General features: G+C 42.7%; 1 protein-coding gene across 13 annotated transcripts in view; it reads right to left on the bottom strand.

Moving 5' to 3' along the window:
* LMO3 (LIM domain only 3) overlaps nucleotides 1-26,949 on the bottom strand; it is a 201,923-nt gene that overhangs the window by 21,762 nt on the left and 153,212 nt on the right. For all 13 annotated transcript variants that reach the window (XM_006130277.4, XM_075897659.1, XM_075897699.1 and 10 more), the window contains one exon: nucleotides 3,062-3,187. In XM_006130277.4, the coding sequence (XP_006130339.1) occupies nucleotides 3,062-3,187 (126 nt within the window). The remainder of the gene's footprint in view (nucleotides 1-3,061; nucleotides 3,188-26,949) is intronic.

A 26,949-nucleotide genomic window follows, 5' to 3' on the forward strand; every position in this document is an offset into this window, starting at 1 on the left:
ACAAATATCAGGTGTTGAGGAAGAAAAATACTATATTGTTATTTTGTTATTGTTCATGATTAAATATTTGTACAGTAGCACCCAGGAACCATGATCAGGTGTAGCCAGTTTTGTTGGGAGGTTACAATGTAGAGAATTCTTTGAAACAATACTGAATTCTTTGATACCGGCCACCGCTTTCCCTAGATGGACCCTGCTCCCGCTAGGTATGGCAATCCCTGTGTTAATAATCTGAGGTACAGATAAAGGATCCCTTCTCCTAAGGCTGTTTATGAGCATCAGCACTCTGGTCTGCAACTTGCCCAAAGCAAAGGAAAAGACTTAAATATTACAAATGAGGCATTACATTAGAGCAGTGGTCAGCAAGATTGGGATCTACTGGTAGATCCTGACTGGTTTGGCCAGGAGGCTATCAAATACCAGCACTTCAGCTGCCCCTTCTCCCACTGCTGCGCATTTCCCGCTCTTTGCCTTGGAGCTGCCTCCCCCACTCACAGGAACCTCCTACGTTGTGTAAAGCAGGGAAGAAAGAGAAGGGGGTGCTGACATCAGGGTGCCCCCTCTCCCACCGTGTATTCCATCTCCACAGAATGGAGGGGGGCACAACAGGACTTGGGATGGCGTTAGCTGGCTGTTTTTGAGAGTGGTACAGGGCCAAGACAGGGGTGAGCCTGCCTTAGCCCCACTGCACCACCACCCAAGAGCCACCAGAGGTAAGAAGTGTCCAGATGGAGCCAGCGCCGTACTCCTGCCCCAGTCATGTACCCCACTCTACACCCCAAGCCCCTGCCCCAGCCCTGAGCTCCCTAAACCCAAACTCCCTTACAGAGCCTGTATCCTGAATCCCCTCCTGCACCCCAACCCCCTGCCCCAGGCTCAGCTCAGATCCCCTCTCACATTTCAAATCCCTTAGTCCAAGACCAGATCTTGTTCCCCAACCCTCTGCCCCTGCTTGGTGAAAAGGAGGGAAGATGGGGAGGGAGGACAGAGTGAACAGAGGCAGGGCCTCAGAGAAGGGGCACTAAAGAGGTGGGACAAGGGTATTTGGGTTTGAGGTAGATCCCAATTGCATTTTAATTGCATTTAAATTAAAAGTGATCTTGTGCTTAAAAAGGTTGGAGACCATCGAATTAGAGGGTAAGAGATGGCAGACCCACAACAACAATATAGTGGATCCAAAAAATTACACCCCCACTAAAACTCCTTTTAAAAAGCAACTGAAAATATTTCTACTAGGAACCTAAATTGTCCAAGATTACCACATGTTTTAGACTAAGACGACACATATGATTTCACATGTATGGCACTGGGAAAAATATATTAACAATAATCATCATAGTTTGAGGGATTTTTTTGGAAGAAAGATTATTCACCAGTCAAATTAAAATGTACCACTTAAGTTGGAATCTTTTGTATTCAGGGTAACAAAAATTGTCTGCTTTGCTTGACTGATGAGGATTAGCTGACTTTTTGCATTAAAGAAGTTTGTCTTATATGGGCTGAAGTGACAAGACAATAACTAAGTGCTAATTGTGCATAACCAACACTAAAGATATGCAGCCCCATTATGGCATGTAATAAATGAAGCGAACAACAGAAATATATTAGGCACTTTAATAATGATACTAGAACAGTGGTTTGCAGCACTACGGATGTGAAAGGTTTTCGAATCTGAATTTTTAAGGGGTGGGGGGAGAAGAGAGAGTGTCTTACTTCAGTGGGTTCTACTGATAGGGTAGACAGTATTTTGAATATAGCCCTTTATTTGGTAGCAAGGTAAAATTGATACAGGATCTGTAAATAGCATTATAACCTATAATTATTTTGCATTATTATATCATTTAAGCTGTGGTTATTATTTGTCTGATATTTTAATTTTCCATGCAGCATGATGAAAAAGGTCAATTTAGCTTTTTTAAAGTGTAATTGTATCATGCTATACTTATTAGCAGTTGTACATTTTATGTTGCTCTAGGGATGCTTGATTTTTAAATTACTACAATGCTATAGAACCACATGCTGTAGTACAGAGTAAGTTAGCTTGGCTTATTTAGAGCTAAATTTACATTTGGTGACTATTATATTAGAATATTATTGTAATAATTTTTAGTTAGTACCTAAGAAAGTTGTATCCTGAGCATTTCTTCTTATGCAAATGCAAACTGTAAAATGCGTTACTAAATGTAGGATTATATCATAGAGGCAATGTAATCTATACATGAGACAGTGCTTGTGAATCAGTTTTTATTTCCAGCTTTGACATCCTGGCCTCACAGAAGTCAATGGCAAAATCCTCAGTTAACTTCCAAAGGGCCAAGATTCCACCCCCTGACAGGCAGAGAGTTTAAAACAGATTACAGGATTTAGCTGACCAACTCCGAAGGAAATTACTGGGAATTGTGAGACCAAGTGTTCATTGACTTTGAAAATATCAACCATTGTGATTTTGCTGTGTAGATGCTGATCCTGCACCATATTCTACCTGGATGAATGTCTCTTTGTCGTTGCAAGAACGTTTACACAGAACAAGTTTGCAGGAGTGGGACCTTGGAATATTTATGTCACAAGAACGTGGCACCTGATTTCAATACGGATTTACAAAGAACAATGGAATGCAATGTTCTGTAAATTAAAAACAGGAGTTCTGTCAACAGAAAGAAACCGTATGTATTTTAAAAGACGTTTAACTGACAAAGCTGTGGAATTTCAAGATAATTAACATAATCATGATAAATAGCACTGCTTTGCACTTTTCTACAGCAGAGGATCTCGAAGCACTTTATAAATATTAATTAATTAAGCTTGACAAGCACCCTTGTGAGGGAGCAGAAGTATAATTATTCTTGTTTATTGATGAGGGAACTGAGGCACAGCAAGATTAAGGGACTTGCCCAAGGTCATGCAAGTTGTCTGTGGCAATACTGAGCAAGAATCCAGGTGCAACTCCCAGCCTTGTGTTTCAACCACTAGCCAATGTTTTCTCCCCATTTAACAAAAATACACACCCACCCACCCACCCAGGCTCAGTTTTAGCCTATGGAATTAAATCAAGAAATCTTACCTCTGATTACAAAGTTGACATGCAAAACAGTCCAGGTGGTAAACATTTTCCTTGGCTCTCATCACCATTTCAAAAGCAGGTATGAGCTTACTGCAAGCAGCGCAGTTTCCTGTGACACCAAATAACCTGAAAACACACAAAGGGAAGATATTCCAGGATACAGTTATATGGGAGGGAAGAGAGTTACACCTCCATTTATTTTCTTGGGCTTTATAAAAAATGTGTGATTACCATTCAACTGCTCAGTATGCCTTTCTTGGGAAAGGCTGGTATATAGCAGAACAAGCACATTCATGCCACAATCCATTTGAAGTCACTCGCTGAAAGTGTGATAGCATTGGGAAGCTCTATAAAACAATGCTTTGAAAATAATTTTTATGCTGGTTATATACATAAATATTCTTCTTGGGTACATACTTCTTAGTGAAAGAAGCATCTTGTTCAAGCAAATGAGGAAATGTCAAATACATTAGGAAAGTTACATAACCACATGCAAGCAGAGGTCAACCAGTTTGAAATACGGTAAGCATCTTTCTACTTCGATTGTACTGTAAATATGAAAGCCACAACCTTGGCCTCGATGCTATTTATTATTAAAAACACACTTTAGCTAGCAAAGAAATAACACTTAAAAAAGCTAGTATTCTCCACATTTCTGACATCTAGTGCTAAAAGCTTTACCGTTATTATTAAAAGAACATTTTATGAACAAGTCATTTAAATCGTCAGAAAGCATTAGCGGTTCACACACCTTACAACCCTTTACCATAGTTATAGCTATGATTATGTTATTCAGGTAGCACATTAAAGCAAATGAGGCTGTAAACTATATATAGCCACATCAAGAGCAGAGGCATAATACACTGCAAGAACAATTTGAAATGTCTGGTAAAAATGCCTAATATAGATTTAAAAAATAATTTTAAAAGATTTCTTTGTTAAAGATTTCTTAAAACTTTTCAAACGAGATCACTACAAAGAAAGCTTCTATGTATGCATGCCTTTGTAACATATGAGGATTACAATGAACAAGAAAAAAATGCTTTTGCTACACACACCAGCAATTTTTGAAACTAAGTTCTATTTAAACTATCTAATAGTTGTGATGGATTATTAAAAGTAATGCTCTGCCCGCGTACTGCAGTTAATGCTGTTTTTAAACTATGAAGCAAACTAGATGAAAACGCCACATCTGCCAGTTCTCTTTTTTCCTCAACATCAGGCTGACAGCAGAAAAATATAATGGCTCTCAAGGGAAACACCAAATTAAAAGCTGTTCTAAACTAATGAATTCAAAGGTGCTCTGTATAAAATTCAGTTTGGTAACATAAAAATGAATGCACTTTTTTAATCACATCTTTCCATTCTACTGAATTTCACAAGTTACCAACAAACCTATTTAATTCCAATTCCTTTTACCTTCTGCTTCCACTTAAAACGCACTTTTTGCATAAATACACCATGTTTATTTTAAAGTTCTGAGCCATTTTTAATGATTGCCTGATGTGCTGGTTACCATTATTTGAAGACATTTTTTGAGTTAACCAACACCAAGGCTTTACCAGCAGTGTTGTTACTCAGTTCTCAGATTTTTCAAAACCATGTCAACTGTGTTTCTGTTAACTGTTAAAATGTAGAATTAAAGTTACAGATACACAGTTCTTTTTAATCAAGCCCTAGGCCCAGCTCTGCTACAGACTTGTCGGATGGGCTCCATTCAAACCTCAGTTCCTCATCTGTAAAATAGTCCTAATACCCTACCTACTTCATAGGCATGACGAGATTCAAGGCTTGTGAAGACTGTTCAGATCATCTGACCAAGGGCCCAGTTTTGCATTCCTTATGCACCCACCTTGAAGTCAACGGTACAAGAAATGCAGATCCAGTGGCAAAAGGTGCTATATAGTATTATACTGAACTATTGCATGAAGGTTATGCTTTAAAAGACCAATATAGCAAAGCACTTAACCACAGCTTTAACTTGAAGCAAATAGGCATGTGCTTAACTATTTTGCTGGATTGTGGATTAAATGCATGTGGTGTTACTCTTTGAAGTCTTATTCTATAGGACTTCCATTTAAACCTGAGGTTCACTGTAGTTTTGCATACTGGAGTGTGATGAAATAATTTGGGACCACCCTTCTGCATCCCTACCTTGGGGGTGGGGGAGAGCAGGGAGGGGAGAAAACACTGGAGTTCACTGTGTGGGGGGGGTTTTATCGAACAGTTCTCTAGCCTTACCCCCACCACATGGAAACTGCTTCACTTTTAAGCACCAGATCTATTCATAAAATTTCAACTAAGCAGTGGCGAGGAAACCTCCTTTACAGTGAATTCTCCCCTAGACTAGCAAACAAAGTCACACGAGATTAATATTAGTTAGTTAATTTTAGATAAAGCTGTTTATATTAAGAAGATTGTTTCCCCTATTAATAACAATAATAATAATAAAACCCCACAATGCCATTTTGAAATTCTGGACATAGTTTTCCCCCAATTTCAATTGCTCTCGCTCCCTTAGCATTTATCAGCTACCTGATTAGAATTTGTTTCCACACAAACCATTGATCATCAGCCTATTACTAGGCAAATGACAGTTAATTACCCACTACATTAACCACTGGGACCTGAGACCTGCTTCTGCTGCCATCAGTCAACATGATAAATGTGGCAAGTTCAGTAATGCATGGCCAGCCCTGAGCTGCCTGCTATAGTGTGAACAACCCTCAATCTCACTTCCAGGCCCAGGAAAATCTATGGCAATCTGCATAATTACAAGCTCTGGGTTAATAACAGACAAATGATTTGTTGCATCTAAACAAAGTCCTTGGAATGGGCCTGGTCTCCGGTGGCTGCCCAGGCTGCTGTTTTGCCACGGGTGTACTTTCCTGTACAATGCGCACAAAACAGATCTCTGGTGCTATATCCTTCCAATCTGTTGCCCTCCAATTTATGGATTCTGCATATGTGATTTTTAATCATTAAAGAACTCTTGAAGCAATATTATCTTAATTATTCTCTGCTGTAACCAGGGAATTAGGCTTCAGATAAAATTTTCTTCTTCTGTGCACTTTCCCTGCCTCGCTGGAGGCTCCATCAGTTTTCATCTACACCTGGACTCTGAAATCCTAATGATGAATTATTGCCCCTTTTCCTAAGAGGGCGAACCTTACAAGGGAACGTTCTACTGAACTGTCAGCTCACAGACTGAGTGCGGAGATGCGGAAATCTGATCTAATTTACTGCAAAACGATGCATTTGTTAGACTCTCTCCTCAGTTTCGCCCAAGCATCAAGAGATCAGTCAACAGCCACTTTCGGGTGCTCCTTTGTGTGGGAGCATGTACCAGACTCTCCAAATCATACATGTCCCCTCCTCCCCCAAAACTGGATACTGGAACAAGGTTTTACTTTATGAATTCAACATTTTTTGTTTTTACTAAAATGATTGCTTTCTAACAGTCTCCTATTTCAAACTGATGCTTGGAGAGAGAGACTCCCAGGTTTGCTTTTGTTTACCCAAAGAATGGCATGTGTTTATATCTCTGCTCCATTTTTACCCAGTCCTCATACACCCAACTCAGGTTGTTCCTCTCTGCAGTCATTAGAAGGTTTAAGACTCAGCAGCTTCTCTTCCATTGGTGCTGGAACTAGTAGTGCTGCAGCTTGAAATGGTTTCCATTATACACAGGGTTTACAGTCTGCTTTAATGTCCCTCCACACCCGCAGTACAAAAATTATTCCAGTGCTTCTGCTCCCTTCTATATTAAAATGTCATTGCACTGTGTCCTAGTTTGCCCTAGGGTATATGATATTGGTCCTTCCTGATTTCCCTTCTGGCAAAAGGTTAGAGAATTTGTTAGACAAAACTAGTTTTCCTCTAGAATTTTTGAATCATCCTCCCAAACTGTGTTTGCACTTAGTTTCTTAAAATATAGAAGAAGTGTATCAATCCATGGCTGCAAGCCAACAAAGATTCATTTACAAAATCCCGGAAGGATGCAGAACATGGTGCACGTAGGTGCACCAAACCAACAAGCCAACCAAACCAAAACAAGAAAACAAATGAAAAGCCAAACATGCACCACCACCACCACAAAACCAAAGCAAACCCAAACCTGACATTTTACATAAGAAGCAACCTAATTATACATCATACTATAGATTCTGCTTTGGTGGATTTCCAGAGTAGGAACCTGAAGATTAAGTACAGCATTTAATTGGTGATGGAAAGTGCCAGGACTCAGCCTAGCTCAAATTAAGCACTGATGCACAACCTATGCACCAACTCTGCTATCTTCCATGCATCCCCCCCCATCCTCCAAACACTCTCAGAACTGTTTATGTCCTATATACCCTCAAACCTACAATTGTCCCACACACCCCACCCCAAACATACCCCCACACTGTGAGACTATCCTGGGGAATTGGTGCTTCAGTTACCAAGTGAGGCAGAGGACATGGAACAGAACTGTGCTGTCCCCCACATCACCCCCATCCCTATCCCCTCTCAATGCTGCCCAAGCCACTGCTCCTGTATACAGGCAGTCCCCGGGTTACATACAAGATAGGGACTGTAGGTTTGTTCTTAAGTTGAATCTGTATGTAAGTCGGAACTGGTGTCCAGAGTCAGCCGCTGTTGAAACTGACCAGGGGCTGACTACAGGAAGCCCGAGGCAGAGCAACTCTGCCTCCGGCTTCCTGTAGTCAGCACTGGTCAGTTTCAGCAGCGGCTGACTTGGGGACGCCTGGGGCAGAGCAGCTGGGGTGCTGCCGGGTTGGTCCAGTAGCGCCCAGAGCGGTGCTGCGGGACCAACTGGCAGCGCCCCAGCTGCTCTACCACAGGCGTCCGGAGAAAAGCCTGGTCTGCTGGGCGGGGGGCGTATTAGCTACGCCCCCCCCCCCCAGCAGACCAGGGAGACACGGGCGGTGGACCGAGATGCACCGCGGTCCCGCCGCCTGGGTCCTCTGCAGCTTTGCTCCGCATCTCCCTGGTCTGCTGGTCTCCAGCAGACCAGGGAGACACGGAGCAAACCCCGTCCGTAACTGCGGATCCGACATAAGTCGGATCCCCGTAACTCGGGGACTGCCTGTAATGTGGCTGTGGGCTCCACCACCTGAACCTAGATCACTCTCCTCACAGCCTGGGTGGGGAAATTCCCTAGCACCCTACCTCTCATCAAGGGAGGGAAAGGTCAGGCCCTGCACTCACTTTCTGCTAGCCCTGGCTTCCTGCGAGGGGTAGACTGTGCAATGACCCCCTCCCCCCAGCATGATTGTTGCTGGGGGCTGCGGCAGCCAGGGTCACAGGCATCTAGGTCAGAGCACAGACCTGCGTGGTGCATCTTGTGCTCCCTGCTCTGACTACTCCATGTGCTTTGCTTCAAGAAAGAAGTCCAGAAGGGAAAGGGGCACTGGTGGAACTGCTGCTGAGTGGTAGCATCCCTCCCACCCCTCACGTGATGCTGCTTCTGATAGGCAGCAATGCAGAGTGGCAGGGGGCTCAGGAGTGGGGCCAGAGTGCGCTGGCTTCTGGCCACGCCCCCAGGGATTATAGAGTAGTCGAGTAACCAATAGAATTCACAAGTTAATTGACTATTCAGTTAACATGTATTTAACATCCCTGAGTCCCTGCTTTCACCCACTGGGCATTGGGCAGGCTCAGTGCACTACTTGCTTATGGTAGGGGTACTGGAAGCTGTGAATAGGGTGACCATATTTCCTCATACGGGACACCGAGGTGGGGGAAAACTGCTGGTGCTTGGGGCTTTAGCCCTTGGGGAGGCAGCACTCAGGGCTTCAGCCCTGTAGCAGGAGGGGAGGGGGCGAACTGGCACTTGGGGCTCCAGCCCCACAGTGGGGAGGTAGAGCCGCCACCGGTGCTCAGGGCTCCAGCAGCTGAAGCTCCGAGTGCTGGCAGCTCCCCACCCACCTTGCCCCATTGCAGGAATGAAGTTCAGCCCTGCAGCATGCAGGGCAGGGAGAGGTGGTGGTTGGGGCTTCAGCCACTGAAGCCCTAATCTATGGCAGTTCCTCCCTGCTCCCGGGGGAAATATGGGACAATGCTCCCATTTAAAATATAGACACACACACAGGACTACCCTGGTAAAAATGTGATGATAGTCATACCTGGCTGTGGATGAAGCAGCTGCTACCAGTATCCCTACCATAAGCAAGTAGTGCAGAAACTGTGTTCTATAGCCAGCATGAGCTGCCTGCTGCCTGCTCTGGGGCCCATAACTGACTCAAGTACAGAGGTCCCAGGTAAACCCGAGAAAAAATTAAGCAGTGCCCAGAAGTGCTGGAGTTATGACCTGCTAAGCCTAGATGTGCCAGGACTCAGACAAAGGAGCAAACAGAGAGGGCAGAAAGGAGTATGTGGACAAGTAGAGGTGTAAAGAGATCATGCAGCTACACTTGGGTAGGCAGTATTTGTGAACTATAGGATATTCTACGTGGGCCTGACCTTTCCATTGACTTCAGTAGGCTCAGAGTGAGGAACCCGATTGTCTACTGCACTGGCATAAACACAGCATAAAACAGGGATGAGCAATAACTTTTGTTGGGGGGGGGGGGCACCTCATCAATGTTGATAGTGGTCATGGGCTGGTCCTGGAAGGGGCGGGGTCCCTCTGGTGCCAGCTGCCTCTGGCAGGGGAAAGGAGACTTTGCATGCTTCCCTGCCCTCAGACCCCTTATCGGTCTGGGGGTGGGGGAGCACATGAGGTCTCTCTCCCTCCCCACCCCATTGCCTGCCCTGCTGGGACACAGGATGCCTAGAGGGAACCACTAGACATTTTGAACAGCTGCTGCGCACTCCTGGCAAGAGGGAGGGAGAGGAGGACTTTGTGTACTCTGCCACCCCGAGGCCCAAATTGGCCTGTTGACCTGGGGGCAAAGGAAGGGAGCACAAGAAGTCTCCTGCCCCACCCAGCTGGGGCCCACAACATGTGGAGGGAACTGCCAGCCATTTTGAACAGCTGGTGGTTCCCTCGGATGCTGTGCATCCCCAGTGAGGGCGCCAGGGGTGGGTGGGTGTGAGAGACTTTGCATGCTTCCTTGCCCCCAGGTCTTGATTGGCCACAGGGCGGACTGGATCCAATGGTTTGGCAGGCTGCATCCAGCCCATGGGCAGTATCTTGCCCACCGCATGCTAACCTGTGCCCTTAACACTGTACTAGAATCTTTGAGACCGCCAGAAGAATCTAATGCTACTTATTGTCTAGTGCTACTTCCTCCACAATTTTTTACTGAATCTCTTCTAGAGCACTATTATACAAAGAAAGGCCACTGGAGCACAGAATTTTGGTATTTTGGTTGCTTTCTGGTTTAATTTTTAAGAGGTACACTTTGGATTGTCATTTGTGTTTTCATTTTGCATGAAGAGAATGATTGGTGTGTATCAAAGGAAATAAATACCTAAATCCAAAACTGAGTGGGATTTTTATAAGATACAAGATATTATACGGAATTCTCCTACGGTATTTAACACTCAGTCAACCATGCAACAATGGTACAGTGGAACCTCAGAGTTGCAAACTGACCAGTAAACCTCACACACCATTTGGAACCAGAAGCAGAGACCAAAAAAAAAAAATAGGGAGCTACAGTATGGTGTTAAATGTAAACTACAAAAAAATTAAGAGAAACCTTAGAAAAAAGATTTGACAAGGTGAAGAATCGGTTTGTGCTGTTTTATTTAAATTAAGACAATTAATCAGAACTTTTTCTGCATAATAAAGTTTAAGCTATATTAAGCCAACATTCAGTTGTAAACTTTTAAGAAGACAACCACGTTTTGTTCAGCTTTTTCCAAACATTTGAGTTATGAACCTCCATTCCCAAGGTGTTCATAACTAACTTTCTACTGTAATTACACAGATTTTTACCACATTTACAATATCTTTCATATTACTAGTATATTTAATTTCCCTAATCATAAGGTAAACTACCATCATATACCCTAGGATTCGTAAAAGGAAAGGAGATCTATGAAACTGGCATAAATGTTGGGAGTCAGAAACTTGAGTTTTAAGCATGGCTCTGCCACTAACCCACTAAATGACCTTGAATAACTCACTTAAACTGTTTCAATTCATGCATCTGTTAAATGAAGACTCTCTCTATAGGGGAGTTGTTTGAACAAACTTTGAGACAATACTTGGCATGTTTAAAAACACGATTATTCTACTGTGCAGTCAGTGGGAAAAATCATACACCCCAAAATGCTTTATTATACCATACGGCCACTTAAATCAGTGATCAACCACTTCGCTTGTATGCATTTGTGCAGCTCATTGACTTCAGCAGTAGCTTCACGTATGCAAGTGAAAGCAGAATTTTGCATATTGGCTTTTGTAATTATGTAGTCAGCACAATATGCTATGTAGGAAAGCAAAAAAAAAAATCTTGTGAAGAACCTAAAAGTTAATTTATCTACCTCTTATAATCAAAGGCTCTCACTTCAAAACTACATTGAAAAGAATACACCCATCCTCATCTTCCTGGCACAGTTGTATAAATGGTCCCTATACAATGAAAAGCACTTTTAGCAAAAGTGACAAAGAGAAAACTACTCTATGGTGGTTACTGAAGTTACATCATGCATCATTCCTGGATTTGAGGGAGAATTCAAATTCAGTTTGCTTATTCACATACCATCTGATCCAGCATCAAGTGAAGCCTCCCTCTGCCCTGAGCAGAGCTCTTAGATTTGACCTGAACCTTGCCCTATGATCAGTAATGGTTGTGAAAACAGGGAGACTTTCAAGGGGAGGTGAGGGTGGGGGGAAAGGAAGGTGCACTGGTGAAAAAATTTAAAAAAAAATGAAAACCTCTAGATATAGTGTACTTATATTTTCAGAAAGCCTTTCACAAAGGCTTTAGAAGAAACTAAGCTGTTATGGGATTAGAGGGTCCTCTCAAAGCGGTAACTGATTAAAAAGAGAGGAAATAAAGGAATAAATGATCAGTTTTCAGAATGGAGACACAAATGTGTTCTCCCAGAGGTCTATACTGGGACCTGTCCTATTCAATAGATTCACAAATGATCGGGAGAAAGGGATAAACAGTGAAGTGGCAAAATTTGCAGAGGATACATGACTACTCAAGATAGTTAAGCACAGGAAGACTGCAAAGAGCTACAAAAGGATCTCTCAATACCGGGTGGCTGGGCAACAAAATGGCAGATGAAGTTTAATATTGATGAACAAGTAATGCATATTCAAAAATGTAATCCCAAATTACACATACAAAATGACGTGGACTAAATTAGCGTTACCATTCGAGAGAGATCTGGGAGTCATTGTGGAGAGTTCTCTAAAAACATCCACTCAATATGCAATGGCAGTCAAAGCCACAATCAGAACGTTGGGAATCATTAAGAAAGGGATAGAGAATAAGACAAAGCAATATTATATTTTCTAAATAAATCCATGGTACGTCCACATGTTGAATACTGCATGCAGATGTGGTAAGCTCATCTAATAAAGAAATAAATATTAGGGGCATGGAACAACTACTATGAGGAAAGATTAATAAGACTTGGACTTTTCAGCATAGAAGAGACAAATAAGGGATTGAATACCATTGAGATCTATCAAATCAAGACTGCTGAGAAGAAAGTACTATTTACTTGTTCCCATAACACAAGTAGTAGTGGTCACCAAACAAAAATTTATATGCAGCAGGTTTAAAGCCAAGCAAAAGCAAGTATTTCTTCACACAACACAGCCTGTGGAACTCCTTGCCAGAGGATGCTGTGAAGGCCAAGACTACAGCAAATGGTCTAATAAAAAAAAGAATGATACGTTCATGAAGAATAAATCCATCAGTGGCTAACAGCCAGGATGGGCTGGGATGGTGTCCCTAGCCTCAATTTGTCAAGCTGGGAATGGGTGACAGGTGATCTTGAGGATTACCTGCTCTGTTCATTGCCTCTCCGGCACCTGGCATTGGTTATTGCTGGAAGACAGGATACTGGGATAGATGGACTTTTGCTCTGACTAAGTATAGCTGTTCTTATGTTCTCTTGTCAGTAGGTGAAAGTTACCAGTTTTCAAAACTCTTCTAGATTTATTTCTCCCTATACCTATGCTAACACTGTAAAAAACAAGGCATTGTTTCCAGGGGTGAGAAGACATGTGCTATCCATTTGCAAAATGGTTTGGTCAGCAAGGTTACTATAGTTACACACATAGGAAGTCTTGGGGTCTGATTTTAAGAAGAGTCTAGCATCATAAACAGATCAGATTTTCATAAATGCTTAGCTCCAGCTTAGGCACTAAAGTAGGTAGCTAGATTGTCAGAAGAACTCAGCACATTGGGTACTAGATTACTTTAAAAAAAAAAAAATCAGTCCTGACGTGGTCTAATCAAAGATGGTGGGTGTTAGGTACCTTTGAAATCCTGGACACATTTTTGGATCATAGCTTAATCTACACAACCAAGTTGTGTTAATTTTTTCAGGTGTTAACAAAAACAGCCAGAGGGTGTTCACACCTACACCTTCTGCCCACAGATAATATCCTCATGGGGGGGGGGGGGAGACTCTCATTGGCAGTGTGAGTAGTGCAGTGTGGGTACATATCTGCAGAAGCAGTCTTCCTCCCTGTCCTTGTGATCCTAGTACAGAGCAGAGCAGGCGCATTCCAATGATTTGCTCTTTGTTTGTTCCACAAATGGAGCAGCTCATTCAGCTGTCAGCTACTACCCAGAGCTTTGAAAGGGTGAGGGTGCATGCCTTTAGGGCAGCAGAGATCAAAATTTGAGCAGAGCAATCAGGGCATGCACTGCGGGATACTGGTTCTGTGAACAAAACCAACAGCAGTGTCTATACTAGCTCTTTACTGACAAAGGGAAGGGAAAAGAAAGAGGTCTTTCATAGGGGTGGAAGATCTGTGTTGCCAAAAACTGCCTTTTAGTAACAAAACCTGATAGTGTGTAGACAAATCCAATGCCAGCACAGACTCTGTAGCACAGGCATTGCCTGAAAACAACAAGGGTGAGTTGTGTTTTTTTCCCCCAGAACCTTTGAAACGGAATGTATCCAGGAAACAGTAGATTTTAACTGCATTTTTAAATCAGACACCATGTATTTCACGGTACCTGCTGCAGAAGCTAAAGGCACATCTACACTATGAGCAATACTGATTTAGCTATAGTACAGTAGCTATCCTACTGTAACCCTGTAATAGAGGCACAAATATTTTTTTCTTCTATTGCTGTAGCAACTCCAGCTGTGCCTAAGATATAGTAGTTTGGTTGGTGAAGCAGTCTTTCATCAACCTAGTGGGATCTAAAGGGTTAGGTTGGAACTAAGGAAGGGTGAGGATTTCTCACGCCTGAATGCTACAGCTACACCAAGCTAAATTTTAGGTGTAGACCAGGTCTCAAGCTTTCATTGAGCATATATTTCTAGCCTTTATCTTTGTAAACGCAGCCTTAAAAATACGATGGCATGTAACCAATGCAGTGTCATCTTCCCGAGTCTGCAGACCGTATGACACGCAGCTGGAGTGTTATGTCTCAAACTTAGACAATTACTTTGTTTTGCTCAACACTTATCTGTTTTGTTACTAATCAATTTAGGAGAAACATCCAGCTAAGGTGCCTATGCCACAATCCCTCAGGAACTAAAAGCCCCCTTGGGATCCTACCCAGCTGCTGTAACTTTCAGTTTAATTTTAAACACATGCTTAAGCAAGATGCCAGCCTAATATATTGTGGGCTTTTGAGAAATTTACTACTCGTTATTTTTAAAATTCTTATTACATTTACTTAGGCCATATCTAACTAGAGAGCTCACAGTGGCACCGCTGTACCGATGCAGAGGTGACGCTGTAAGATCATTCATGTAGCTGCTCTATGCCAATGGGGGAGAGCTCTCTGTCAACGTAATTAAGCCGCCAAGCAATGGTGACCATGCTGGAGGGAGAACCTCTGCCACCGATATAGAGTTGTGCTTCCTACCACTTATGCTAGCAAATCTTTTGGCATCTGGAGGTGTTTTTTCACACCCGAGTGACATGAGTTTTGCAGGTGTAATGGTAGTAGACACAGCGTCAGTTCAAAAGACAAAAGTAGTACTGTGTGCACTCCATTCTTCCTTCAACCCAGCTGCATCTTAGGGGTTAGGCTGGTACAGCTAAACTGTTGAGGAGGTAAGGATTTTTCCACACTTGAATATTTTTGGAAATAAATCCCAGTTAAAAATGACCTCCCAGTGCATCTGGGGATCGGTTTTGTCCCACCATTAACACATCATGACACGTTTAAACATGTCAGTAAAGTCAATATTAATATTGGAGCCACTCTCACATAAGCCTCATATAGGCCTCACCTTTCTACCTATGCTTTACTCTAAACCATGTATATAGATCTACCTACATGCACAAACTAACTCTTAGAATTTGGAGCTATTCAACAGATGGACTTCTACCATCAAACTACAGAGTAACCTAGAAACATTTAATGCCATATACCAGATCTAGTAACTCAAAATGGGCATTGGATACTATGCTAAATTCTGGAACCATACTTCCCAAACCTTCAAGGTATTTTAGAAGCAGGCACATATCACTGCATTATATCATTATCCATGCTTTATATCCATGCATTAGATTATTATTTAAGATATCCAACTTTAAAAGCCGTATTGAGGGCTGCAATTCAAATGACTGTAAAACTCCAGTGGTTCGGCACTCCTGATGGTCCGGCACCATCTGGAACCCGGAAGTGCTCTGGGCAGCTGGACAATTGGAGCTGCTCTGCCCCGGGCTTCCCCAAGTCAGCTGCTGGTCAGTTTCAGGAGCAGCTAATTTGGGGAAGTCTGGGGCAGAGCAGCTGGAGTGCTGCCGGGTTGGTCCCACAGCTCTGAGGGGCGCATCCCTCCCACTCCACCCCAGACCCCTCATAGCCCCCCCTTCCGATAGTCCAGCATCTGATAATCCGGCACCTCCAGGTCCTAAAGATGCTGGATTATCGGAAGTTTACTGTACAAAGCTCTGTGGCAGTGAAGTTCCCTTCTCTCACCATCCAGTATGATTCAGAGGTGCAAGAAACGAGGAGAGTCAGAAGCAAAAGAATGCGACTCTTCAGCAGTGCGAGGGTCACAGTGGCACTTAGCTGTCACTAAAGTTATAGCCTAAGTTCAACTTTCAGTTAACGCAGCATATTTTATTTGCCTGCTTGTAAAAGCCGCATACATAGAAACTGAGACCCTCAAAGATTAATGTACGTAGCCTGAACACACTGAGGTAAGGCGGTACTATTATCCCCATTGTACAAAAGAGGTGGGGGAGTGAACAAAGGCATAGACAGATTAAAAGACTTGCCCAAGGTCACACAGGATTTCCATGGCAGAGTCAGGAACAAAAGGTCCCAGCCCAGTGCTTGAACCAAAAAACTACCTCTTTGCACTGGGGAAAGGAATGGGGAGAACATCAAAGATCACCCTGAGAGCCTCAAGAGCTGGCAGGATTTGGTAAGCTCTGCATTTAAGTCACTTCTGCTCCCTAACTCCTAGACCTCACTCCCTTTCTCCTCCCAAAGAGTGAATTCCATTCCATGCAGACAAAAGAGCTTTCACTTCCTTTTGTAAGAGGGCATCCCCTCCTTTCCGCTGATTAATATTAGGTGCCCTTAGTTCCCAAATGCACTGCAAAAAGATCAATACCAGCCAGTGCTGCTGCTTCAAAATATTTGGGGATACATTTCAGACCCACCATGCACACAGGTATGCCTTTCGAGCCAAAGACCAAAGAGTTTGGGGGGGAGGAAAAGAGGAGGGGCATGCCATGAAGAGAAGGAACTGGATGGACAAACCTCATAGCTAGGATAGGACCTGGCCAATCCTGAACTTTCTGGCTTAATTGGCAATAGTAATGCCATTATTTTTCCAGCAATTAGGCATGAAGTCCAAAGTTCACTCCTGGAGGTGTAAGAGGTACTGAAATTAAGGTAAATATAGATCTGCCGCCTGATTTGAGGAATGCAATAGATAGCTTTTTTTTTTAAAAAAAAAATTTAGCCCAGAAGATTATGGGGTCTCTGGATAAGAAATCCACATATGGATTGTCAGGTAAACACATCTTGAACTGGAGATGGAGATTGAGTTAATAGTTCTCCGAGTTCATATAATAGACTCAGTCTATAGCTATTTCACTGATGACTGTGAACAATATAGCTACTGTGCCTCTCCCGTGGTGTAAGTGAAGACGGCTGCTAGACTCTGAAAATAAATTATGCCATGCTTTATTAAATGGTAAACAGCTGTTCCAACCACAATACATGCTAATTGAAGAATGCCTTAAGCAGTCCTGTAATAAAAAAAGCTTTGCAAGAGTTGGGGGTGGGGAGGGGGAATGTAGTGCCATGACAGACTCACTAGCATAGGCTCCCTTACTTAAAATTCGACACATGGGTCATTCAAGGCGAGACGTATACTCTGAAAAAGAGGAACTACAGTAATGAACATTTAAGAATCATTAGCAGGCTCTTTCATGCCATGGCATGCTTAACGAGGAAACATAGCCACCAGGTTCTCATTGGATTTCCATGTCTTGCTTTGCTTGAAAGTATGCATATGTGAATGCAAAAGCTGCAAGGATACATTACAGGCAGTCCCCGGGTTACGTACAAGATAGGGACTGTAGGTTTGTTCTTAAGTTGAATTTGTATGCAAGTCGGAACTGGTACATATTGTGGGGGGAAACTCTAGCCAAACATTTCTTCAGAGCTCAGTTTTATTCTCCCACACCTCACTTCCCTCAGTCCTTTATTCTCAAGCTGAGGTGTCTGCTGAGAAAAGCTGCTCCGCATCTCCTTGGTCTGCTGGGGGGGGGGGGGGGGGGGGCGCGCTAGCTTCGCATCTCCCTGGTCTGCTGGAGGGAAGCAGCTAGTGCAGGGTTGCCTCACCCCGTTTGTAAGTAGGGATCCGATGTAAGTCGGATCCATGTAACCCGGGGACTGCCTGTACTCCCAACCCATAACTGTCACCATTTAGGGAGAGCTTGAGAAAGAATCGGAACTACTGCATGTGAAAAAGGAGAGGCACAAAAGGGGAGAACACCACTGGAGACAGGAACTTCTGGGGCAAGAAAGACCCCGATCCTGTAACTGCATCCATATGGGTGGATCCCTGTACTCAGTGTTTTTTTTGTGACAGTACTGCCCAGTACACAGTACCAGCACCTGCAGTCAGAGCTCAACAACTTTTCCCCTGGAGTACCAGCACGTTTTAACACACACACACACACACACACACACACACACACACACACACACACACACACACACACACACAAAAAGCAGCACTGCCTGTACCCATGAAGAGCCCCACTGGTGTCAGTGGGGCTCTTGGCAGATGAACAGGTCTACCAGCCAGGATGAAATTTCAGGATCAGAGACTTAAAACTCTTGTTTCTGCTGTGGCAGTAGTTACTTATGACATATAGAAATAAATGGCGCTTTCTACTAAAATGGTCATAATGGAGCAGCAATGAAATTCTGGAATGGGAAAGTGTTTAAAGCAAGGGGCTAAGAGGTCACCATTTCTTGGGCTTCTAGTCCTAGTGCCTGCAGTTATTGTGTGTGATGTGGAAGAATCACATCCTCTTTGAACATTAATTTACCCATCTGTAAATGTGGTTTTAGTCACTCACCCTAAAGGGTCGCTGAGAAGTTCAATTTGTAAAAGTGCTGAGAATGATAGATATTATGAAATGACAATTATGCTATTTTGCAGAGCTTCACATTGAAACAAACATTTTCCAACATGAAACTATTTCAAGGATATTGTATTAGGAATACAAATCATCAGTTTTAGAGAAAATAATTTGTAGAGTTAGCCTACGGTTCTGAGAGAGTTTGCGTAAGTGTAAACAACAGGAAAATATTCTTGCAGGAGAATTAAAAATAGATTTAAGGCAGCAGAAAAAATCATGTTAATCATAAAATACAATTTATTAAATTTGAAATCTGCCTCCCACCCACTCCTGCAGCACCGTCCCAAAAATATTTTAAGGCAAGAGATATACATGATGAATAGGTGGAGATTTAAAAACATTTAAAAAAGTTTGCTAGAAAATAAATATTTAGAAATTAAGAAAAGGAATCAAACCATCAAACACAAAAAATTAATTAACTTTGTCCATAAAAATCTCACAATGTGCTTGAAAATTCATGGAGTAAAGCAATTTCTTAACAGAAATGGAATCAGGTTACTCCTCCCCCCCCCACTGGACTGTGTGTGCGCATTTCCTTTATAAATAAAAGCTTCAGTATCCAAGGTATTTCCTTTGTTGTGCCACCTTTAGGACTTACTATTTGAAGTATTCCACTGAAATAGCTATGCTAGGTGTAGTGTTTAGAATTTTAAGTAAAATCTTAAACAGTTACAAATCAAAGCATCAGGCTATTTTGAAGTGCCTACACTATATTTACTGCTACTGCATACATCTGCATTATATATATCAGCAACACATATACAAAACCTGATTATAGCTTTGGTGGAAAATTACTCCAAGAATTAAAGTAAAAAAACTAAAACAAGATAATTTAAAAAAATAAATTACACTTTTAAAAGATGAGTACACACACTGTTCGTGATTGGCTCTAGAAATATGCTTTCAAAATCTCAGATTGAGACAATTTGCATGATATTTTTCTGCCATTGACCCAATTATTTCAATAAAAAGTTGCACTGAAAATAGAACAGATCTGCGAATTAAAAATTCCAAGTAACCCAACCCTCACATACCTAATAAGCAGTTTAGGCATGATGATGATGGCATTTTGCAGCCATGTTGGGGTTTGCAATGTTTTAAACTATGCTTTTTCCCCACATTGTGCATAGGAGGAGAAAATGTTGTACAAGAAATCCCACACAAATCTGTAATTAATTTCTCAGCAAACTGTTACTTTTAAATTAAGCCAGCCTGATCATGGAGGATAATGTGAGAAGCCGTATAAATGGTGTAAAGTTAAGGAGAAGAACAAAAATTTCAAACAATAGGTAGGTTAATATAACCGCATACATTAGAAACGTCTCAATTATTACATCCATAAAGGCAGAACCTAAAAAGCAGCATTTCATAAGAAGGTGTCATGTTGACATATATTGCTCATTAAAAAAGGTGCCGTTTGAATATGGGTTACTGTTCTTCATATGCATGAATATTGGTAACACACGGTTGGAAAGGAAAGCCCCCGAGATTTCATGTAGTTTGAATATTTAATGTAACAATAGTTCGCTCCCTAATAAAAAGAGAGGAAAGAATATTTGGGAGCACAGAACATACATTTGCTTAAAAAAAACAAGTAAAATCACTATTGGCATTCTGTATACAAATCTCCAAAATGTGCTGTTAAAATAGTGACCATTGATAATAGCTGCTATTTAACCCAAGCTACATGCATGGTAAATGAAGTTAAAAAACCCAAATACTGACTAGCATATATATTTAGATGCCTATTCGCACATACTAACCTACTAGTTATCTCTGCTTACACTCAGGCTGTCAGGAAACTGTCAGCTGTAAAGGCGATAAGGTGAGCAGTTTAAAGAAGATACTGAAGCCTTAAGCTTCTTAATGTTTGCAAGAATCAATCCCATGAAAGCAAACAACTTGAAAAAGGGTTCTATGTATTTAGGAAATCTCTGAGCTCCCCTTGCTTTTGCCAGAGCTGGAGCTAGCACTAGAGTTCTCACCCTAATGACCCCTGAAGCAGCCCTGAGGGATTGTGAAACAAGGCCGTTACACAAGGCAGCTTGCTAATTGAGAAGTTGATCGGGGGTAGAGAAATCCTGCTTTAGCATGTTAAGTGTCGAAATCAAGCATGACTAGATTGACGTCGCCAAATCACTGTCTAGAGGCCACTCCAAGCCAGGAGCAGCAGGGCTTTTCACACCTGATAGGTCCTCACTCTATCTACATCAAGTCACATTAAGAAAGGAATGTATTATAGAACTGTAGCTTGTGCCCCTTAAGAGCATTACTTGTACTCTCTAATTGCGGCTTCGTAGTTTCCTAGAAGTAGTGAAAGCCTCTAAGTGTCAGAACTATGCATTACCTGTTCCACTCAGAGCACCCACCTTCATCTACGCACCAAAAAAAGTAAAAGGATCCCTCAGTTCCAAGAGGCCAACTAAATGAAATGATTTGTTTTAGGATACTAAAAACACATGTACCAAAAAAAATAAAAATTAAAAAAAGATTTGGTTATCACCACTTTGGATAATACAGGTATTCAGAAGAATTGGGCCAGTGTCCAAAATAAGCTGCTCTAACAAAAAAGCACGTTAGTGGGTGTTTGTCATAGTTATGTGTTAACTCATCAATCCTCAAAACAGTCCTGTGAAGGAGGAGGGCTGGTCTCCAGGGAAAAGTTTCCTGGCATAGTGCTAATGGAATAATTATCCTGCTGTAGTTCAGACAGTGTAAATCCCCTCATGGTCATTCTATTCTGGAATTAAATCACATTGATTCCCAAGTAGACTTACACTGGTATAACTACAGCGGAATTATTATTTTGGTAAAGCTACGCTGGGAGATTTACTCTTGTAGACAAGCCCTGACACTTGCAGAAATTGGGGCAGGGAGGTTCAGCAGAAGGGTTTCAAAGATACAAATTAGGTACCTACTGATTACCAATGAGAGCTGTCCCTTGTATCTTTGAAAAATCTCCATCCTCAGTGGCTACAAAGAGCCTGTACATCCCCTCTGGGATTAGAGCTCTGAAGTCCCCAGCACCTCCCCCCCTCCAGTTCTTGGCTTCTTCAGTCATCATAATCTGATGGCGTCACACAATAGTCACGGTATTGTTGGCTAGGGACGTGAAGGACTAGTCAAGCATTTGCTTATTGGATAGTCAACATGGTAGTCAACTAGTTGCTCCCCCCCCCCCCCCCCCCTTGTTGCCTCTATCAGAAAGAGGCAGCAAGAGGGGGCGGAGGGAAACAGAAAGGAGTATTTCAAAGCAGCAGCACTACTTGAAGCCTGGGGACAGACCCCGGGCTCCACACAGCACTGCCACTTTGAAACGTCTCGTGCAGCCTGGGGCCAGCTGCATCAGGCTCTCTGTGACATTTCAAAGCAGCAGCACCATGTGGAGCCCAGGATGAGCTGGAATTCCCAGCTGATCCCAGGCTCCACGTGGCGCTTTCGCCTTTGAAGTGTAGCAATAGCCCTAGGGCTGTTGCTACATTACAAAGGTGGGATTGCCCTATCCACAAATTCAGTGTTTCTTAAACTTAAGACTGGGGCACACCAAACAATTTTTTATGGAGGAACACCAAAGATTTTTTTGTTGAAAAAGGGTTTGTGGGAAGTTATTGAGCAAAATAAGGGCAGCCATTTTGGCAGCACACCTCCAACTGCCTTGCGGCACACCAGTGTACCTCGGAACACAGTTTAAGAAACACTGCACTAACTGAATAGTCGATGCAAAATGCATCTATTCGATTACTCAATTAGTTGATATTAACATCCTTACTCTTTGCACCATGTGGAATGTACTGCAGGTAAAATCTGAACAGAAGAGGAAATACATGGGCACATGTGGCCAGCATGTGAAATTCATTGCTGCAGATGGCTACTCTCACTAGGGGGAGGGGGTGGAAGAAGAGAGACTTCACAAGCTCCCCCACCCCCAGGCCAATCAATCAGAGTCTGTGGGCAGGTGAGCAGAGAAGTTTTCTGGCTCCACTCCTTCCACCCAAGGCTCCACCCCTTCTAGGGTGGCCCAGGGCCACTTCAGAAATTTATGAAGTGGCCCCATTTTAATAATTATTGCCCACCCCTATTGTAGATGGAGTACGTAAGTGCACAGGGTAAGTCCACCGGGGCAGAAGATGCCTTTTTGTTTTGTGTTTGTCTAGCACCTAGCACAACAGACCCATGGTCAAATTATTAGGGCCACTAGGCACCATGAGAATACTAATAAATAATCAGCAACAAGTAAACCCAATACTTTCTGTACTAATCTTCCCCATTTGAGCTAAAGAAAAACTATGAGAGCTGCAAGTAGCAGGCTATTATAGCTTCAGGGGTATAATTAAGGGTATACCTACACTGCAATTAAGAACCCATGTCTGGCTCATGCCAGCTGATTTGGGCTTGGGGGTCTCTCACTGTGGGGCTATTTAAGTGCAGTGTAGACATCCAGGCTCTGCCTGATGACTGGGCTCTAGAACCCTGAGAGGTGGAAGGACTAGAACTACACCACCATGATTAAACAGCCACACAACCTGAGAACTGTGAACTTGTCACATCTGGCATAGGCCAACCACAATACGTCTACTTCCAATGTAGACACAGTCAAAACAGTCATCACAGAGCAGGTAACATTAAATTTCATGAAAACTTTTGATGTTATTTCGGTCTTCCAGCATATGAAAAGATGCAATTTTTCACGAGCCTAAACATTTTTCAACATCTAGATCAATAACATTGAAGCTAGAAAGTCCTTCAGTAAGAGGCAATGGTTTCAATAAATTTGTTGATAAAAGCAACAAAAAAGTCACAAATTTAAGAGTGACTATTGGGGAAAAGTGTTTGGAAATCATCAACTGGCTCTGGCTGTACATCGTGTAGGGTAAGTAGAGTATTACACATTTTAAAATAGAGGCAATCAAATGGCACACAGTAAGGAATCATGATAGAATCTTCCTCTCTCAGTAGCATCCCCCAACCCTTCACCTCCCTCCCCAAGAAATCTTGTCAGCATTCCACAATTTGGCTTGCTACACTCCTTCCTGCGACTTCCCTTCACCCGCGTCCTTTGAAGTACTGGATGTTGGTAACTCACTGCTGGAGCTGGGATGCTAGGTTTGATGGACTGAGCCAGTATGATAAATCCAATGTTCCTATGTGTTCTCCTTAGGGATGCCAACTATCCCAGACTGGCTGTCACTGCCAAAAATGGTGTCCAGCCCTCCCATCAGGAGAGTTGGCAACCCTAGTCCTTCTTGACTAGAAGTAGGGATGCTGTTTGGTTCCTGGCAGAATTACAGCTTCAAGTCACCAAAGATGAGCTGGTATTACAGTTTATCCCTTTCTTCCCTATTGTGATGGTCAGTGGCAGACAGCATGGCAGGCACGGCTGCAAGCACAGACAAGCTTAAAGTGATAGGGAATGATAAAAGTGCAAGAAAAAAAAGCAAAGAGAGATCTTTCTCCTCCTAGAGAAGAGACCAGGTAAACCAGCTTTCACTGAGCCCATTCACGTCACCTCCATCCGAATCTTGCCAAGTGGAGTAGAGATGGGCGAGCATGTGATACGAATTAAAAAGGTACACAATGTTAACGAGCATGTTACTAATGCAATAAGCCCCATGCTAACTGCTATCTACGGTAGCATTATTTTTGGCCTTATTATAGTATGGAATGCTCCTCTCAGTGCAGATTGGGATGGGTGGAAAATAGGGAGTACACACTGCCTTAGAGGGAAGACAGTTTAAAAATTTCAGTTTTTTAAAAACCCTGAAGTCTTACAAGAGGCAAAGTAGACAAACAGAAGCAAGTCCAGTGGGATTAAAAACAACGGGACAGTTGTAGGCATTTTGCTCCCCCACCACTACTTGATTATTTTAAACTTGTGTGGGGGGAAGAATGAGGAGCAGACTCTTCAGCTACCACCAGCCTAGCCTCTGCTTCAGAAGTTGTGATGGGTCTATCCAAGGTATCATCATTCCAAAGATTTGCACCAACATTTTTCCAAAACAGGAGATAGTTTCATGGCTGTAGAGGCCCTCGCTGCCAGAAGGCGGTGTGTGCAATCTGGTGAATTTGCAAATACCTCAAACCTCTCTCAATCCTGCAGCTTGCATAGATATTTGCAACAGTGCACACTGGATGCAACAGATCATAGAATCAGAAGGGCAGGATTTTACACTGACATTGTTCACTGCTGCACGTTTCCACTAAAGTGCCAGGCAACAGAGCATCTGGCCTTTGGTCTTCCTATTCCAGTTGTTGAACTCTGCTTCAGGAGTAGCTGGAAATAGGAAACTAACGTACGAAACAGCCAGCCATCCCCAACCTTTGCAGCAAGCTTAGAGCTGTAACATGTCTTCCATGGAAATAAATAAAATCAATTAACCTAAATTGCAGATAATTTCTTACTTTTCTCCTCTTTACATTACTTTACTCCTCTCACCCATTTCTCCACTTCTGTCTATGTAACTCATTCTGCCCATCTCTGTTCTCATGTTTGTTTTTTATTCTTCCTTAGGAAAAAAAAACAAAAACAACCCTCTCCCCTTTCCTTGTATTTGTCTCCTTCCCTAATGTCTAGCTGCCTCACTCATCTTGATACATATCATTTCTTGCTTGACTGACTTCACCCACTCAAATATTGTTCTTCCTCCACCGGGATTATTTTTTTCCTATTTCCTTCCTACAGCGGGCAGCAGTCAGGCTAAAGATAGAGAATTCATATTTCTTCAGCACCCAGCAGGCTAGCTGCTGCCACTACTGTACAAAGGTCTGGTCTAAACAGCCATGCAGCTCCAGCCATTGTAGCAGCAGCACAAGTAGCTAAAATGAATGGTTTGCTGGAGCTCTCCCATCATAAGTGGAGTTGTTCTTAAGACAGATACACTGGAAGTTACCAGTGTAAATGTACTCTTTGTGGTAGCATCTTACAGATAAGCCAGCTCTTTCCATTGCCATAGGAGCAGAGCTGGTGTCTTGTCTCCGGCAGCAGCCAGCAGAGCTGAATATAGTGTAATTTCCAATTTTGGTCTAAGTCTTATCTTACCCCATCTTCAGCTCTGAAGAGCAGCCAGTCCAGATACCAACAGTCCACTCTGAGTTACAAGGAAGATTCTGGTGGCTCTGACACTATCAGCGGATTGCCTCCCATCCAAATACTTCGGTCAAATTCCCCATTCCCTTCTCTATAAAGGGAACAAACCATCCCTGAGATGGGTGGGATAAGACAGTCAAATCAATAATTATGCTGAAGGTGCTGTGGGGAGGGAGTCACCATGTCCTTTAGGATAAAATCTGGATTGGGTTTATTAAGAGTAAAGGTAATTTTAGCGCATAGGTTTGTTTTGATTTTTAAAAAGTTGAAAACGAATCACCACCAGCCAGACACATGAAGTGAAAATAAATCCACTCCTGTATTTTAATTGAAGCTCAAGAAAGTCTCAACATGGGGCAAGAAAACATTTAATGTAATCGGTTACCGCTCAAGATAGGACACATTAAAGTCTGTCTCTGCAGTACTGAAGCAGATGGCAAATGCAGTAAATTCTCATGCAGTCAATCTGCCTTGTTAGACCTAGTGCACAAACTTTTCCCCCAGAAGTTGAGTGTCCTGTACTGTAAAAGGCTCTTCCTTCTCGCCTAGTCATACCACTCTAGGATCTGTTACTGCTCTTCATTAATCAGTTATACTTAAGACTTTAGTTACTGAAAGATTATAGCTCTGGTTCTGCAACCTTTAGTCCCACGAGAAAGGACTACAGTCCCATTGGCTTCAGTGGGTTGGATTTACCAACCTGCCCGGCATCAGATGGATGTTACCACACAAAAAGGGAGAACTCAGAACCTCACCTCCCCATTGTGCTGTGTTTAGAAATAAAAAACAATGATCTATTCCCTCCCCCCCTCCAGGGGGAGAAAAAAAAAGGGAGGAGAGACACACACTTAACTCACCCTTATTGAGTAAGGGTGGTGTTTAACACACACACCCACCCACCCACACACACCCCATTTTTCTCCACTAACAAAATTCTCCATGTCCTTATAAAATCAAGGGTGTGTTAGAGGCATTGAGAGAGCAGACTATTGATAGGTTGCAAGTGTAGGAAGATGTGTATCTGTACAATTTGTAGTTAGTATGTTACAGGTACAAGCATTTTTTACAGAGCACCTCTGC

This window comes from Pelodiscus sinensis, chromosome 1 (genome assembly GCF_049634645.1).
Source record: "Pelodiscus sinensis isolate JC-2024 chromosome 1, ASM4963464v1, whole genome shotgun sequence".
NCBI classification, from domain to species: Eukaryota; Metazoa; Chordata; order Testudines; family Trionychidae; genus Pelodiscus; species Pelodiscus sinensis.